The sequence below is a fragment of the Quercus robur genome, chromosome 9 (genome assembly GCF_932294415.1).
Source record: "Quercus robur chromosome 9, dhQueRobu3.1, whole genome shotgun sequence".
Taxonomy (NCBI): Eukaryota; Viridiplantae; Streptophyta; class Magnoliopsida; order Fagales; family Fagaceae; genus Quercus; species Quercus robur.
This window is the reverse complement of record NC_065542.1, coordinates 34,540,178-34,556,442: the sequence shown is the minus strand read 5'-3', so window position 1 is coordinate 34,556,442 and position 16,265 is coordinate 34,540,178. Positions and strand designations below refer to the sequence as shown.

Here is a 16,265-nt window from a genome sequence, read left to right as displayed (position 1 = left end):
ATTGAGTAAGTCTAGCACCAAAACAATTTCCACTATTTTTGTCACGACTTGTCTATGTGGCAAGTTGTAAGTGTTGGAAATAAAATCGTGGGCCCATAATTTCACCACCATTCATGGGTTGCCATGTAACAAAGCTATAAAATTAGTTGCAGTACTGGACTTACTCCCTATAATTTAATGTAAAATTGTTGTGCCAATGCCTCCCTCTTTTTTTTTTTTAACTCGGTTTGTGGTGATTCAAGCTAGGTCAACACCCAAAAATAGTACATATGCTAAATGCTAAGAGGGTGTTTGGATTGGCCTATTTTCAATTACATAACTCAAAATCCACGGGATCCACTAGCTGAAATATTGTTTGGTTGAGTTTCCAATTTTTGCTTCCATAACTCATACCTCAAAATTTTGAGAATGAGAAATGAGAACTCCTCAGAGGTTGTTTTCACTTTTTGAGATATGAGTTTTGTGGCATTTTTCGTAAATAATTGCAAATGTGTGGGATCCTCTTCAATGTATTGTCACATCATCCTCAGAGCCGTTGGAAGCTTTTGTTGTGCCAAATGCTCCAGCTTCAGTTATGGCCTCTGTTTTCCTCTATTCTCTTTACTCCTCTAACTTCTCCATTTACTCCATTTACACCTTCTCCATTTACTCCTACTCCTTCTCCATTTATTGCTTCTCCATTAACACCTCTCACCCACCTCTACCAACATATCATTATTTCAAAACTTTTTCCTTTTCTTTTATTGCTCAGACCTCTCACTTGTTCCATATTTTCACAAGCTACTCTTAACCCAGCACAAATTGAGAGGAAGAAGAAACCATCCTAGCCAGAATCAAGCACACCCTGACACAACCATTTGATACTGGCCACAATGCCGATTTGAGAATCTGATCCTTGTACTACTCAGGTAAAAACGTTTTCCCTCTCTCACTCTATAAACCCACTATGCTCTGTTTCATTTATTATAAATTTTGTGGAAAAATTTCATCAACTTGGTTGATTGTGTCTCTTTAATGTACTTTGTTAAACATCTATGGGTTTTGTGAAAATTTTATACTTCGGCAACAGCTGATGTGGAAAACCCAAAATTACTTATTTCATACATATTATGGTATATTGTAAAAACTTTAATTTGCTTGATGTGGGTCTTGTGGTGATAGTTTGAACTAGCAACCAGTGGAGGTGTTGTGGGTTGTTTGCTGTAAATAATTTTTGAAGCAAAAATTTTGTTTGATCTTTAAAAAGGCTAAAAGGACACACATTGCCACATTATTGCAACCTATGTTCTATAAATTAACTCGTTTATGTGCTGAGATATTTGTATTAGATGGCTCATGAATCACAGGATGCAGGTGACAAAATGTGGCCTCCCCACATTGAGCAAATTTTTATTGAGATTATGTTGGATGAACAAGTGAAAGGGAATATGAAAAATGGTGTGTTAAAGATGCTTGTTTGGGAATCTATTACCAGGTAGCTTAATACCCAAACTGGGAAGAATTTTCTCACTAAGAAGGTGATTCAAAAGCATAATAGGCTAAGGCAAAAACAAGGAAAATGGGGACAGCTTTTGAATCACATGGGCTTAGGGTGGGATGAGATAACACAATCTGTGACCAATTCTGAAAAGGTGTGGGCAAACGTTGTTGTGGTACGTTCTTTACCCCATTTATGTTTGCATATCTATAATTTTTTTTTCCAGTTCTATTTCGTGTGGCCTGTTGTTTGGTGGAAATTTTACTTCTTTTTAGGGAGATCCAAAGGCACCGTTACTACAAAAGAAGGGCTGCACCCACTATGACAAATTGAGGTAACTATTTGCCCCCAATACTGCAACTGGGGCCCTTCATATCTCTTCTAACACCCCAACCCTAAATGATGATGAAGAGTGTGCCCTGAAGGAGGAACTTGCTAATGATGTTTGTCGTACCCAACTTGGTCATGATGATTGCTACAGCCCGAGCCTTAAGGGAATACCTAGGAATGACAGCCCCTGTTTTGGCCAAACGCAACGTGCTAACAGACGTCCACTTCAAGATTCCAATGCCAAGGGGAAGAAGGTTGCCAAGAAAGCGGATACGGCGAGTGAGATGACTGTGGCTTTACAAGAGTATACTGCAATGACAAGAGAGAGGAATTCTCAAAGAAGGGGGCTGGCATCTGGTAGCTCTGAACATTTTGGCCAATCAGCTGCTATAGGTGATCCTTGCTCACTAGGAAAGGCTATTGAAGTTTTGAATCAGCATGAGGACCTTGATGATGATGCATATTTTGCTGTTTCCACGGCTCTACACCTCAAAGAGAATAGGGGGTGTTAATGAGGATGCTAGAGCATAGGAGGAAGAATTGGATGGAAATAGTTGCTAAGCGGAATCGCAACTAATCTTTGGTGTTATTATTTCATTTATGTAATGTGGGTTTGGTTGTATGGTGGTTTCATGGAGGTGGTTGTACTTATTAAAACATGTTTAAGACGTGTTGTTGGTTGAGCCATCTTTTGGTTTGTTTCTGGATGTTATCCTAGATGGCTGAAAACTTTATTATGTTTTTCGTTGATCTGTAATGTTTGTTGTAGACTTGGCTTGGTTTGTTGTTATGTTTATTAAACTCTATTTATATCGTGTTATGTTATCTTAAATACTTGAACATTCATAATTGTTGTTTTATATGCTTTGTCTATTTCATACAACTATATATTTTTTGCTTCATTTGTACTAATCCTCTTTCATTGCAGCTTATATGTCATAATCTCCAACCCCAATGATGCTAACTCATTCTGGACTTATGACTTTGACAATGCCCACTTCAACAATGATGATGAGATGCATTATGGAGACAATGAATTTTGATGAGGAGTACTCAAACTTAGATGAGGAGCAGTTCAATGGGAGCTATGATGGGATGATCTATTCTTCAACCGCGAAACTGAGATGCATGGGTTTTGCAACGATCCTGGGCACGGCTGCCTTAACCCTGACCATAACACCCTCCATTGTGGGGATTATACAGATTCAGATTTGGATTGTGATAGTGAGGAGGAGTTTGACTATGTAAATGGTTTGGTGGGGGAGATGGCATCTTATTTTCAATGACACTACGACAAACGTCCCATGCACATAGTCATTTTGATTGGTAGCAGTTACATGGATGAGGTCAGAGATGGAAATCCTCAATAGTGCTTTGAAATGTTTCATATGTCTTTGCGGTTGTTTTATCATTTGGTTGATGAGTTGAAACAGCATGGGTATCTGAAAGAAGGAAAGGGTGGCATTGATGGGGGAGATGGCATCTTATTTTCAATGACACTACGACAAACGTCCCATGCACATAGTCATTTTGATTGGTAGTGGTTACATGGATGAGGTCAGAGATGGAAATCCTCAACAGTGCTTTGAAATGTTCCATATGTCTTTGCGGTTGTTTTATCATTTGGTTGATGAGTTGAAACAGCATGGGTATCTGAAAGAAGGAAAGGGTGGCATTGATGTGCAAGAATTGGTTGCCATGTCCTTGTACATTATTGGACATAACACCCGTATGCGGTGCGTTGCTGACAGGTTCTAGCATTCCACTGAGACGGTGAGTCATAAATTTCAAAGGCTTTTACAGGCTGTCCATTCCTATGGTTAGTACTTGATTAAGCCTGATCCCAATATCATAGGCCTCCTATGACATCTCCAAGTGAACAAGTATCACTCATGGTCTGTGATTTGGAGTAATGTTTAATTTCTATTATGTTGTAGAGATGCATTGGAGCAATTGATGGAACTCATATCAGTGCTCGAGCTCCAACTGGCAGAACTAGTGCTTATAGGAGTAGAAAAAACATTATCACCACTAATGTGATGTGTGCATGTGATCATGACATGCGTTTACCTATGTCCATTCGGGCTGGAAAGGTAGTGCGAATGACTCAAGGGTATTGGAGGAAGTCATTAAGAACCCAAAGCATGGATTTCCATGGCCACCAAATGGTATGCATGTTTTAAATTTAAATATTAAGTAAAACACATTTGGATGTCTATGGATATAATAAATGATAGACTAATATTTAATTTAACATGTAGGTTCATACTGCTTGGTTGATTCGGGTTACTCCATTAGTACGTCATTCCTTCCCCCGCACAAATCCACCCACTACCATGCTTAAGAGTTCAGATCAAGCAACAGGCAATTGACGACGAAGAAGGAGTTATATAACTATAGGCACTCCTCATTGTGCATGGTCATTGAGCGATGTTTTGGCATCTTGAAGGCTTGTTTTCCCATATTGAGCTCGATGTCGAACTTGAAGCCTTTGCGCCAGCGGTATATCATTTCTGCTTGTTGTGTTATGCATAATTTCATCCGCATCAATAGCCGGCCTGATGAGTTGTTTCATACATGGGAAACTGCTGATCTTGGTGGAGGTGCTAGCCGAAACAGTGATGGTGGATCTCCAGGATCATCAAGCAGTACAATGACCTGAAGACATGTTAAGGAGACGTCTGACCAGACCAAGTGAGCTATGAATCAGTTTAGAAATGATATCACCGACCGCATGTGGGATGATTATGTGTGTTGTCAACATTGATTCAAGAAATATGTTATGGGTAACTATTTTGCATGGTGGAGTTTTTTGATGGGCTGTTGGGACTATGTAATCACCTGGCAGTATATGTTCTTGCCAGATTGTATTATGATAGATGAGAACTCATTAGGCAGGTTGTTTTGCATTTTCATTGTCAAAGGCGTGTTGACAATGTCTTTTGTATGGTGGAGTATTTTGGTGGGTTATTGGGACTATGTATCTTGTTGTCAGTATATGTTATTGGCACTGGAAATATATATATATATATATATAGGTTATATTATGTTAGATGAGAACTCATTAGGCAGGTTGTATTATTATATATTCATTGTCAAAGGCTTGTTGACAATGTCTTTTGTAACTTATGAACTAATCTTGTAGTTTGACAATGGAAGTTATGAATCTGCTGGTATTTTGTATATTTGGCTGCAAATCTTAATACTCTAATAATAATTGAGCAAATTTTTAGTTGGCTGCAAACCTTGATGCTCTTGTTATGTTTGGCTGCAAATCTGTGAGGTTGTAGGCAATTTTAGTCTTTTGTGAAGGGCTTGGACTCTGCTAAATAAGAGTATCTTGGGACCTGCAGATTGTTGGAGTCTTTGGAATTGGGCTTGATAGCTAAGTCATGTGTTTCCCATAATATTTGACCTGGAATATTCCTCTATTTTCGTGAGCTTCCTCTTGTTCATGTTTACTTGAGAGTTGTCAAAGGGATACGAGAACAATTTGATAATTGGGTTGGCAGCTTATTGGTGTGACACTATCAGTAAATTAGTGGTTAAAGATAATGGATACAAGTTTTTTGGTGGTATTAGAGTTTTGCACAACTTCACAGTAATGGATGCTTGAACCTGCAATTTGTTACTTGTTGTAAGCATTAAACAAGGAAAATGGTAGAAATTAGAATTACTGTATCCAGCTGAACCTGCATTTTTTTTACACAAAGTTTGTGATCTTAATGAACATAATGAGAAACAAGGATGCCATATTTTGGCTGCTGTAAATTTTCCATTTTTTGTGTTGTTTTCATATATAAAAAAGTCTATGCAATCTTTTTGTCATCCTTAACTGCAAATTGGCTATACTTATTGCCTTGAACTATTTTATTCTTGTTTGGTAAACTAAGAAAAACTACTCTATGATTTCTGTATCACTAGGATACTCGTATATATGGGGCTTGATAACTAGGATACCTTTTTTAACCAAGTTGAAATTAACACAGAGAAAGATATTCATAAAAGAGTCATTATATTAAATTAAAATGTCAAGTGTTACAGCAGATTATTGGAGTCATGTGTCCAAACTCAATGGGTTACATATTGCCTATTACATACACCATACTGTCATGGCAAACACAATCGAGTCCTTCCAACATCCTCAAACCTAGTAATAAATAAGTAGAATACAATAAACAACACCCATGAGAGAACTAGAACTTGTTTATACGTGTTCATCTTCTTTTCAGCAATCCTTTGTGCAACCTTACATTTTTCTGCATTTTGCTTTGCAACTCTTTCCCTTTTTCGTGCTTCTTTAAGCGATGCATGTGCTTCCTTATCACCCTCAGTAGCAAGCACTGCCTCATTCTCCAGCCTCCTGAACTTTGCTATTACGATAAGTGCTATTTCCACACCATGCTTGTAGGTGTTGCTATCCAACTATCTAAAAAAATTACAATGTCAGTCATCATCCTGCAGCGTACATGACAATATCAATTCAGGTGAAATGAAGGAATTTATGACATATCACAAACGGTGTAACTAAACGCAAATGTAAACTCACCGGTGTCCATTCCCTACAACCATAAAACCTCCTACCAAAGTTATGGAGCGACAATGATGTCCTAACCACATAGCGATCCACGTCGCATAGATGGTCATTACAGCTGGAGTAGTAGTTACTTCCTTCCAACATTAGTTCAAACACCATAGCCTCTGAACATAGCACAAAACGAGCAGTATTTTAATTTCCCATTATCATATGCTTGCAAGGAATACTGTAAAAGTAAACCAATCTGCTCCTTATTGCAACTCAAAATTTTCATATAGTGAAAGTGAATGATGGAAGAAAATAGATTATGCAAGAATATAGGACTGTAGATTTCTTTCAAATGCTCAAAACAACCAATGTCATTGCAGCAAGCATCTTAGCCAAACTAATTCCATTAATGCGAAATGTTATGAAAATTATTCACCAGGGCGCCACATGTTAATACAAAGTGCTACTCTTCCAGATAACAATCAAAGTAAAAACAAACAAAACCACAGAGGTAGAATCACACGAGAACAATCTAGACAAACTCAGAGCATAGTCACAAGAAACCAAATATTCACATTCTTGACCTCAGAGCATAGATACAAGAAACCAAATACCCACATTCCTGACCTCAGAGCATAGTCATCGAAAGCTAAACAAACTCAACCCTGCACAAACAAAATTAAAACACAATTTTCAGTAGTCATGAATTCATACATCGGGAAAAAAGAGATGTAGGGAAAATAATAAAGCATGTAGAGTTATGAGTTTGGAAGCCATTCATGAATTTCAGTGTTTCTTTTGGGGCAGAGAAAGAAAACAAAATGAAGACCAATAGAGTAAGAGAAATAGAGCACTACAACCAAGAAACGAAAAAAAACTCATCGATAATCTTTGATTTTTGCTAGAGATGGTCTTTGACTTTTGCTGGAGAAGAATAGAAGCTTCGAACTTTGCTTTCGATGGGTCTGCGATCTAGATGATGAGATGGGTCTCTCTGTTTTATAGAGATACGTATTTGGGGAGATAGGTATTCGTGCTAGAAATGGAATATGTAGTGTGTTGGAGATTAGGGAGATGGGTATTTGATGGAATGTGTTAGATATGGAAAACGGAGTGTATGGGAGGTGCTGGAGATGGATTCGGAGAGTGTTGGAGATTTGGGGAGAATGGTATATGTTGAAATGCTAGAGTCAGAGTGTGTGGGAGAGAAGAAATTTTTTTTTAAACAATTTTTATATGGGTTGAGAGGACACGCAGGTTACTGTTCAGAGTATTTGGCAGGGTGTAGGCTCCACTAAAAAAGGGAAAAAGTGAAGAGGAACAAAATCTCAATTATAAACCAAACAAATAATTTTGAGTTTTGGATTGTTGGTGAAATAGAGTTTTGAGATATGAGTAATGAGTTAGCCCCAATCCACATAGCCTCTAAATCACCAACCTATATGCGTTTGGTATCCCTGTTTTTGCTAGCTTATTGATTTAACTTAAGGCCATTCATTTCTAGCACACATATCACTTGGCCATTCATTTCTAGCACACACATCACTTTCAGGCACAATGGTCATTGTTTTTTTATTTATTATTATTATTATTAAATTTGGGTGTAAAATTGTTCCTAGTTAATTAGGTATATTTCTCACTTTGATTTATTGCCTCAAGAAAGATGTCTTCTAGTTAGAAGCAATGAAGGTCCTATCTATCGGACTAGTTGAACGGAGTTTGGTTTGAAATTTTCCTTTCTTGCTTACAAAACAAAATACAAAATGAATAGTATTATAAATGTTCCATTATACCAAGCGAGGGAAACATTTTCCAAGCTAACTCCAAAGCTATGGAAGACCAAAGAATTGGAGATCATCTATCATCTTAGGTCATGGGTGTAAAGCAATATATAGATGTAGTTAAAGATCAATCCACTGAATGTAATTCTCAATCCAAAACGACTTGCAGTACATGATTGAAAAAGGCCAAAGCTACATGTAGTTTAGCTAAGCCCTCTTAATAACAGTATGTGTTATTACTTTGTACACGTAAGTTGGAGTTAATTTAGGCACCAAACATATCTCCATTTGTTATATATGTATATAAGCAATATGATGCTTATCATTAATGTTATTGATGATGCACAAAATCATCAGTGAGCTGATCATCCACACACACACCAATTAGGGTACTTGAAGAATAAGAGAACAAAGAACTAACAAAGAGCATTGGTAAGGGGCCGGCCAAAGACCCTCTGAATGTTAAGTCAATGATAGAAGAATGTCCGCGAACTCAATAGTGTGAGAGCTTGAAAATTTCACGCACCTTAAAGAAGAGGAGGTTTGATGTTTATATAGTGGTGTAGAACTTGACCAAGATCCCTTAAATGAAGGAGCTTTCCTTGTAGAGAATATTTGGAGTTAAGGCTCCGAGATCTTAGGGCTTCTCTTCCCATACGGAGAAGATATGAACGTGTAGTAGGGTCTTTGAGCACGGTGTGCATGTTATTTTTATGTAGGGACATATGAGTGGAGAACACATAAAGGCTTGTGGGGCCTATCGAGTATGATCATTCATCCGTCGGTATGGTCATCTATCCATTGGTATGGTCATCCATCTGTCAGCATGTGAGTGGAGAATGAGGTGTAAATTGTTCATCGGGTGTATATGTGAGCTACCCAACAAGTCTTCAAGGAGAGTGGAGCTTCGAACCATTAGGGCTTTAAGGATATCGAATGGGGAATTCATCCCGATGGGTCGGTGGTTGGTGGGTCCCATTGGAGGAGGTATTCATCATGATGGGTTAGAGATGAGGTGTCATATCTTGACAGGTCAAAGTGCCCAAAAGACTTTCTTTGATGAAAATACCCCTATCAGTTATAAGCACTAATTTCCAATCCCATAACAAACTCTCTCTACTCTAACAAACACTCCCTGTTTTCTCATTGTCATTTCAATGGGAAATTCAATTGTCATTCAAATGGCTCTAAGAACTGTAATTGAGCTAGACATCTTCAATACCATTGCCAAAACAAAGTCCACAATTGTGGTGGGCAAACATGTAGAATTCTTCACATTTATTGCAGACGTGAAATTCCAATCCACTTCAGCTAGACCATATGTGCAACAAATTCACAACCTTTAGTACACAAATCTTGGGCATGCACCTAAAGTCGTGCCCATATTCGTCTATATTGACAATGAATCCATTCTACTCCAACTTGACCTTATATGCAACAAATTCACAGCCTTTAGTACACAGATATCACAGCTCTTGTAGCGGGCATGCATGTAGAATTCTTTACATTTAATGCAAACTTGATATTTCAATCCACTCTTACTTGCAACAAATTCACAATTAGTGGTGGAGCTAGTAATTTTTTCCGAGATGGCCAAATTATGTATAACAAAATCTTAAAAAAAAAAAAAAAATATATATATATATATATATTTCATTACTTTTTTTTTTTTTGTTTTGAAATTTGTCTCAATAGAGTTGTGACATACATTCTTTTATAGTACAAAATTGATCATGAATTAAATTTTATAGGAGTTTCTTTTTCTATATACACTGTTAGAAAATAACTTAAAATCATTTTCCATCTTGTTATTAAGTTTTGTATAGACAAGTTTCGTAGTTGAAAATGCATATTTTGTAATTCTTGAAACAAAAAGAGTAAACTAATGCATTTTTTAGCCTCTTAAGAAGATTAAACGTCTAAAGTTTCAGTATGATCGAGTAGTAGCTTCTCAATCTTAAAGATTTCTATCAAAAAGCAATACCTCCTAAAATTAAGAAAATAACTCAAACATCTCAAACAATTATCAACCAATTATATATTATAATCTTAAGAAAACAAATATAAATCATATATTGTATATTATAATATATTATATTTATAGACATTATATATTAAAATATTTAAAAAATCAACAGCATTATATATTACATCTTATAAACATAAAACCAATCAATATTAGCATTAAAAAAAAATCAATATTATATTATTATATATCCACAACACAAATACCCAACCATTCATTCAAATATATATATTTTTAATAAAAAAAAACTCCAGCCATTCATTCAGCAATAATTTTCTGGCTCAACGCCCAACCATTTGAGAAATTATACAGTTCTCTAGTGGACCATGTTACTTGTCTATCATTTCACTTAAAGATTCATATTTGTTTAAAATTGCTGAGTTAGTAATCAGTTTTTGTTTAAAAATTTTTTATATCTCAGCAATTTTAAATAGGTGAGAGTCTTTTAGTGGAATGGCAGACTACGTCACTTGTCCACCATAAGAACCTTATAATTTCTCCAACCATTCACTCAGCTCTATTCATTTAACCAACCTAGTAAAGATCATTCTATAGCAACTCAAAACTATACAATATAGCAAACAAAGAGAGAGCGAGTGATACCAGTGATGCGGTGATTAAATTCTGGCAAGTATGGAGATTGACGGTGCAGAGACAAACAAAAGGGTACTGACTGCACGATGGAGTAAACGTAAGACAGATTTGGGTTTTTTATTTTTTATTTTTAATTGAGTATTAGGGATTTTTTAAGGAAGACAGATTTGGGTTTTCTTTTACACCTTTTTTTTTTTTTTGGGTTTACATGTATATTCCAACCTCCTATTTAAAAGTCTCCTCAGTTCGGATTGTAGGCTGTAACTCGCCTACATGAAGCCGAAATTGCTAGTAATTGCCGGTCAGTCATTCGATGGTGAATTCGTTCTCGGGCCTTGTACACACTGCTCGTCACACTACCTGGTTGAAGTGTAAGGATCATACGTCTGTAATGCATTGTATGTCCCATAATAGGTCCCATTCTGCTACCCTTTCCCGAGAGTCGATGACTATTCATATCTATTACCTTGACACTGGGAGGATTAGCCTTTCATCATATTGTAGCAGTGACATTGGGCATATTAGCTGGCCTATTCCATCTTAGTGTCCGAAAATAAAGTATACACCAAACCAAATCAATATGTACTTAAATATAAACACAATCACATTAATGGTAATGGTTCCTCTTCAACATTTGACTTTAAAACTATCAATGTAAAAGAGAAATGTATACTTTCAACCAAATGAACTAATAAAATGAAATATAATAATAATAATAATAATAATAAAAAAGAAAAAAAAAAAAGAAGATAACGACTTGCCCGTACCCCAAATCCCCACAATGTCATCTTTACTCCTCTTTGAAAAGAAGAAAAGATAGTGATGAAGTGAGAAAAAAAAATTGTGAGAATCAACGGAACTGTGGAAATAGACTTTTTATTTATTTATTATTGATGTGGAAATAGACTTGAAAAAGAGATAAAGAAGAAGAAATTAAAAAAAAAAAAAAAGAGATTTGTAAAGAATTACAAAAACAAATACACAAACTAATAAATTAATAATTTCAACAATGTCAAAGGAAACAAACCTGAAATATGAGATGGTGATCAAGTGAGTAAAAAGTTGAGACAATCCAAAAATCTGTGCAAAGAAACTAAAAAGATATGTCAAATGTTTATTTTCTATACTATTAATAAAAGTATTTTTCTATTTCTTTTTCAATTTTTAGCGTACCAAAATATCCTCATACAAATTTTAAAATAACCTACCCTTTAATTTAATTTTTTTCCTACAAAAAAGGTTAAAACAATGCTATCATCTCGCATACAAAAGGGGAGAAAAAAAACTGTTATTCTCACCACCCATTTATATTCATCTATACTATTAATAAGAGGAAATTAAAAAAAAAAATGTATGTTTGTGGGGAAAATATTTATTTATTTAAAAAAAATGTATTAGTGTTTGACTACTAACGTGAGAAAAAAAATGCCGAGGTGGAAGAAAAAACGGTTTTTTTAATTATTAAATTTAGCTAAAATTTAGGAGTTTTTAAATTAGTAATTCTACATGTCTAACCCTATTATTTATGTTTTACAAATAGATAAATTTGGGTATCTAAATTGAGGATTCCAAACAGGGAAAATCCTTTGTGAGATTAGGAATTAAGGAAACTGGAAAAATATAAAAATTAAATAAAAGAAACCGGAGAGTCTTCATAAAGTAAAAAAAAAAAAAAAAAAGTTGGAATATGGTTTTGAGAATTTTTTTTTTAAATTTTAATTTTTGGATAAGTTAGTTTTAAAATAAAAGTATCATAGAAGTCTTCCATACTCCTTTTTTTGAAATACCAATTCTTTCTTTCCGCGAACTTTTCTAGTGTTGAAAGCCAAAGGAAAAGGAGAAACTGAGAATCGAGTTGGAGAAACCCGCAATCAATCCATCTACATAGAAAGGAGAAACAAGAAAGGAAAGGCTCAATGTTGAATTGAGATCTCATTAGTCCGGTAAAGATCGAGTCCAGTTATAAAGGGAATGAATGGGCTATATTGATGAAAGATGGGGTAAAAACAAGCGAATTTCCCGGGAAAACGTAAAAAGTTCGATTCTCCATGCCCCATATGAAAGGAATTTCGTTGACAAGCAAAAATCCCAAGAAAACGCACTTGGATCACATTTCGATGTCCTGTTAGAAGGGAAATTGGATCACAAGCAAAAAAGACGGGAAAACACAATGATACGACGGTGCGGGCCGGGGGTTTGCGCAGTTGAGTCTCGTGGGCCTGTTCCGGATTTCGATCAGAAGGCAAGGCTGCGAGCGAAAAAAGGAATTGGATCACGATAAATGGGTCATTTTACTACAAGTCCATTCAATGCGGTTTCTAAGCATTCAATTGGGCTACCCCTACCTAAAAAAAGGGAGAAAACCACTGGCGCAGGTCGCTTCATTCCGCCATCTTACCCATATTCTATTTCCCTCCTCAGTACCTTCGATGAATAACTAATTGATCGCGTACCGTACGCTTTCGGAAAGGGCAATTCATCAATCAAGGAATTCCGGCAAAATCGAAGATCTACGCGACCAAATGCCTAGCTGCCCACCAGAAAACTACAGGAAAGACGCCTAAGAAGCCTTGGATGATCCACATCTCAGGGTCAGGCGCTGATGAGCACATTGAACTATCCATGTGGCTGAGAGCCCTCACAGCCCAGGCACAATGACGCAATTCTCAGGGGCGCGCTCCACCACTGAGCTATTGAGGTGGAGCGGTCGGCGGTTAACGTAGATCAGAGAATTCCTTCTTTTCATTCGCATTCTCTTAATTGGTCATTCATGAACGTAGTTGTGCTCCCCCTTTTCTTATCTCCTCTGTTGAGAAAGCCATTTCTTGATTTCACGGATGAGATTCGGGGTAACGTAAGCTCCTTATCATCATATGTATCTGATAGGTAGGTGCAGGTTTTGGTTGAATGTTTACTGTGGGCTTAGCACCTGGAGAGATCAGTCTTATGTTATGGGGTCAGACCGGAGCTTTTTGTAGTGCTAGAATTTAGGAATAGTGCTTGGGAAAGTCGCTCGATCCTCCTAAGCTAAGGGAGAGGGTCTTTAGATGAAATGTTCTTTCCTAGGAACAGCTTCTACGATCACCGATGTGCCTTCAATACAAGAAGGTTTACAAAGTCCTTGACTCGATAAGAATGTAGATGCAGTTACAGGCCTGATCCTAGGAAAGCCGTCCTAGAAGCATAACTATGTTGAAGAAAAGTTTGGTTTCTTATTTTTTATTTATGGGAAAGGATCGAAATAGATCCCCCCTTTTTTCGTAGTAAGTGATAGCTGTCAGATGACTGGGCGTAAAGGGCACGTAGGCGGTGAAACCCGCGAATGAGAGAGAAAGTCAGAGGGCGAAGATCATTCGCTTGGCGAATGAAGTGAAGGCACCGGCCACTTTCTGCACTTTGAATAGTGTCCATTTAGGGTAGAGGGACAGTAGGTGTATAGTAAAACAGCCACCTTGTTGGTTGATGTAGTTTCGGAACCTAGACTTCCGGTCCTGATCATCTTCGAAGCTTTGTTCTCTATCTCGGTCTCGGTTTCTTGTTTGTTCTTCGAACATCAACCGTCTACTCAGCTCAATGAAAAGAGAGAGAAATGGAGTCAGTTAGCCCCTATTCATATTAGTAGACCGGAACTGATAACATTCGAGCTAAATTGAGAAAAACTAAAATTCATTGTTAGCCAAGGAAAATGACTCGTGAGAAAGACAAGATAGACTTTGACCAGACGCGCTCAGAATCTTTTTTTTCTTCCGGGGGGAAGTTCTCGCTCCTTCACCTCGTAAACTCGGTAAAGCGGCTTCGCTTCGCTCCTCGCTTTTGTTCAATTATAAAAAAATACCCACTTTGATGGAGATTTGTAGCGTCATTCAAGTAAATACATATTGAGATCGTAGAAACATGAGCTTGTAATATAGCTACACCTAATTCCGGGTTGTCCTCAAGTCTTGTCCTTATTAATTGTGTGGTCTAATTAATGGTATTTCTAAACCATAGAAAAGTCCAGTCCAAAGAGGAGAATCGTGTTATATATAGTTGTAAGGACACGATTATTTAACGACCCAGGAATGACATTGGGCTTGTATGTAAAGGGCCCTAACAATATGATTTGTAGAGAGTGGGCTTGAAAGGCAGGACCTTGGTCGCAGGTCAACAGTTTAGTCGTGGTTTTTTATGGAAGCTTATATATGTGTGGACTTGGCTTGACTAGCTCAGCCTTCCATTGTTGCGGATTGTAGGATTTAAGCCCTCGGACTACGTCCGAGGAGCACAGTATCCTTCCCTTTCTCCATTTTTTAGGATTTTCCCCTTACTCCGGGGGTCCCTTTCCCCTTCGCTCTCTCTCCTTTTTATACTAGTGTTCACTTCCCTTTTAGTGTCCACGTGTAAGTTTTACTTTCTGGGGTACAGACCTGTCCTGTCAATCCATACCTAGAGTGGTTGGGGGTGGTTGGAAAAGTTAAATAGCATGGTTTGGAGTATGGGCCGGTCAGATGCAGGATTCTGTACTACGATGTTGGCAACTTTCTCCCTTGTCCTGCCCCTGTACTGAGTTTGTCCTTTTCTTCAGGCGTTTTGTGAGGTGCTGAGCATAAGATCGTCCTCAGCCATGTCCTTGGGCCTTTTTTGGGCTTTCATTATGCGTCCTCGGCAATAGCTCTCCTTGACTTAGGCCTTGGGCCCTAGTGTAGAGTGGGCCTGGGCCACGAATTCTTTGACCCCACAATAGTATAGATATATTTGTAATTAGGGATTTGTTTGGAGAAAATGAATTTTGTATATTTTTGGGTTTGTTAACTTTGTTGTTCCAACTTTATTTTTTTGAATTTTTCTGTAACAATTTATAAGGGCCAATTATAAAACTTTAAAGTATAAATTAAATTTTTTTTTGATGAACTGAATTTTAAATTTTGGCTATCATATCAATCAAAATGAAAATTAAAGTCGGGGGCCCCAGGTTCGCCTCTGTTCACAACCTTCAGTCCACAAATATGACCTTGGCATGCACCTAAAGTCATGCCCCCCATATTTGCCTATAGTGTCAATTGACTCAATTCATGTAAAACAGATCACCTAAAGTTATGCCCCGCATTTGCCCATATTGACAATACATGTAAAACAAATCTGTTTTACATGAATTGTCAAGGCAAATATGGGGCATGGCTTTAGGTGCATGCCTAGGTCATAATTGTGTACTGAAGATTGTGAATGTGTTGCACTGTCAAGTATGAGTGGATGTAAATTAGCTAGGTGCAATGCAAGCCACAAATTTTGACACTCTGCACGTAGGCATGTCCTCGTTACCATTGTACGGTAAAATGAGGGTCACATGTTCATACCACGAAAAAATACATAATGTGCGGTGTCCACTCCTATGTGAATGAGAGAATACATGTTACGAAAACACTATATACCACCTCCCATACCACAGGCAGTAAGAATAAGAAGAAATAACTATAGTTAATATACCAACTTACCAGGTAGTATTATAAATATTCCATTATACCAAGTGAGGGGATCAAAACTAACTCCAAAGAC

General features: G+C 37.1%; 1 protein-coding gene and 1 long non-coding RNA gene across 2 annotated transcripts; both read left to right on the top strand.

Annotated features, from left to right (window-relative positions):
* Nucleotides 1-415: 415 nt before the first annotated feature.
* Nucleotides 416-2,639, top strand: LOC126699862 (uncharacterized). Its single transcript, XR_007646891.1, has 2 exons — nucleotides 416-908; nucleotides 1,354-2,639. It is a non-coding gene; the product is annotated as an uncharacterized LOC126699862 (long non-coding RNA).
* A 683-nt stretch (nucleotides 2,640-3,322) lies between these two features.
* LOC126701002 (uncharacterized) lies at nucleotides 3,323-4,469 on the top strand. The gene is made up of 5 exons (XM_050399151.1): nucleotides 3,323-3,558; nucleotides 3,663-3,702; nucleotides 3,745-3,975; nucleotides 4,069-4,104; nucleotides 4,257-4,469. Exons 1-5 carry the CDS (start codon nucleotides 3,323-3,325, stop codon nucleotides 4,467-4,469), a joined length of 756 nt encoding a protein of 251 aa, XP_050255108.1.
* Nucleotides 4,470-16,265: the final 11,796 nt, after the last annotated feature.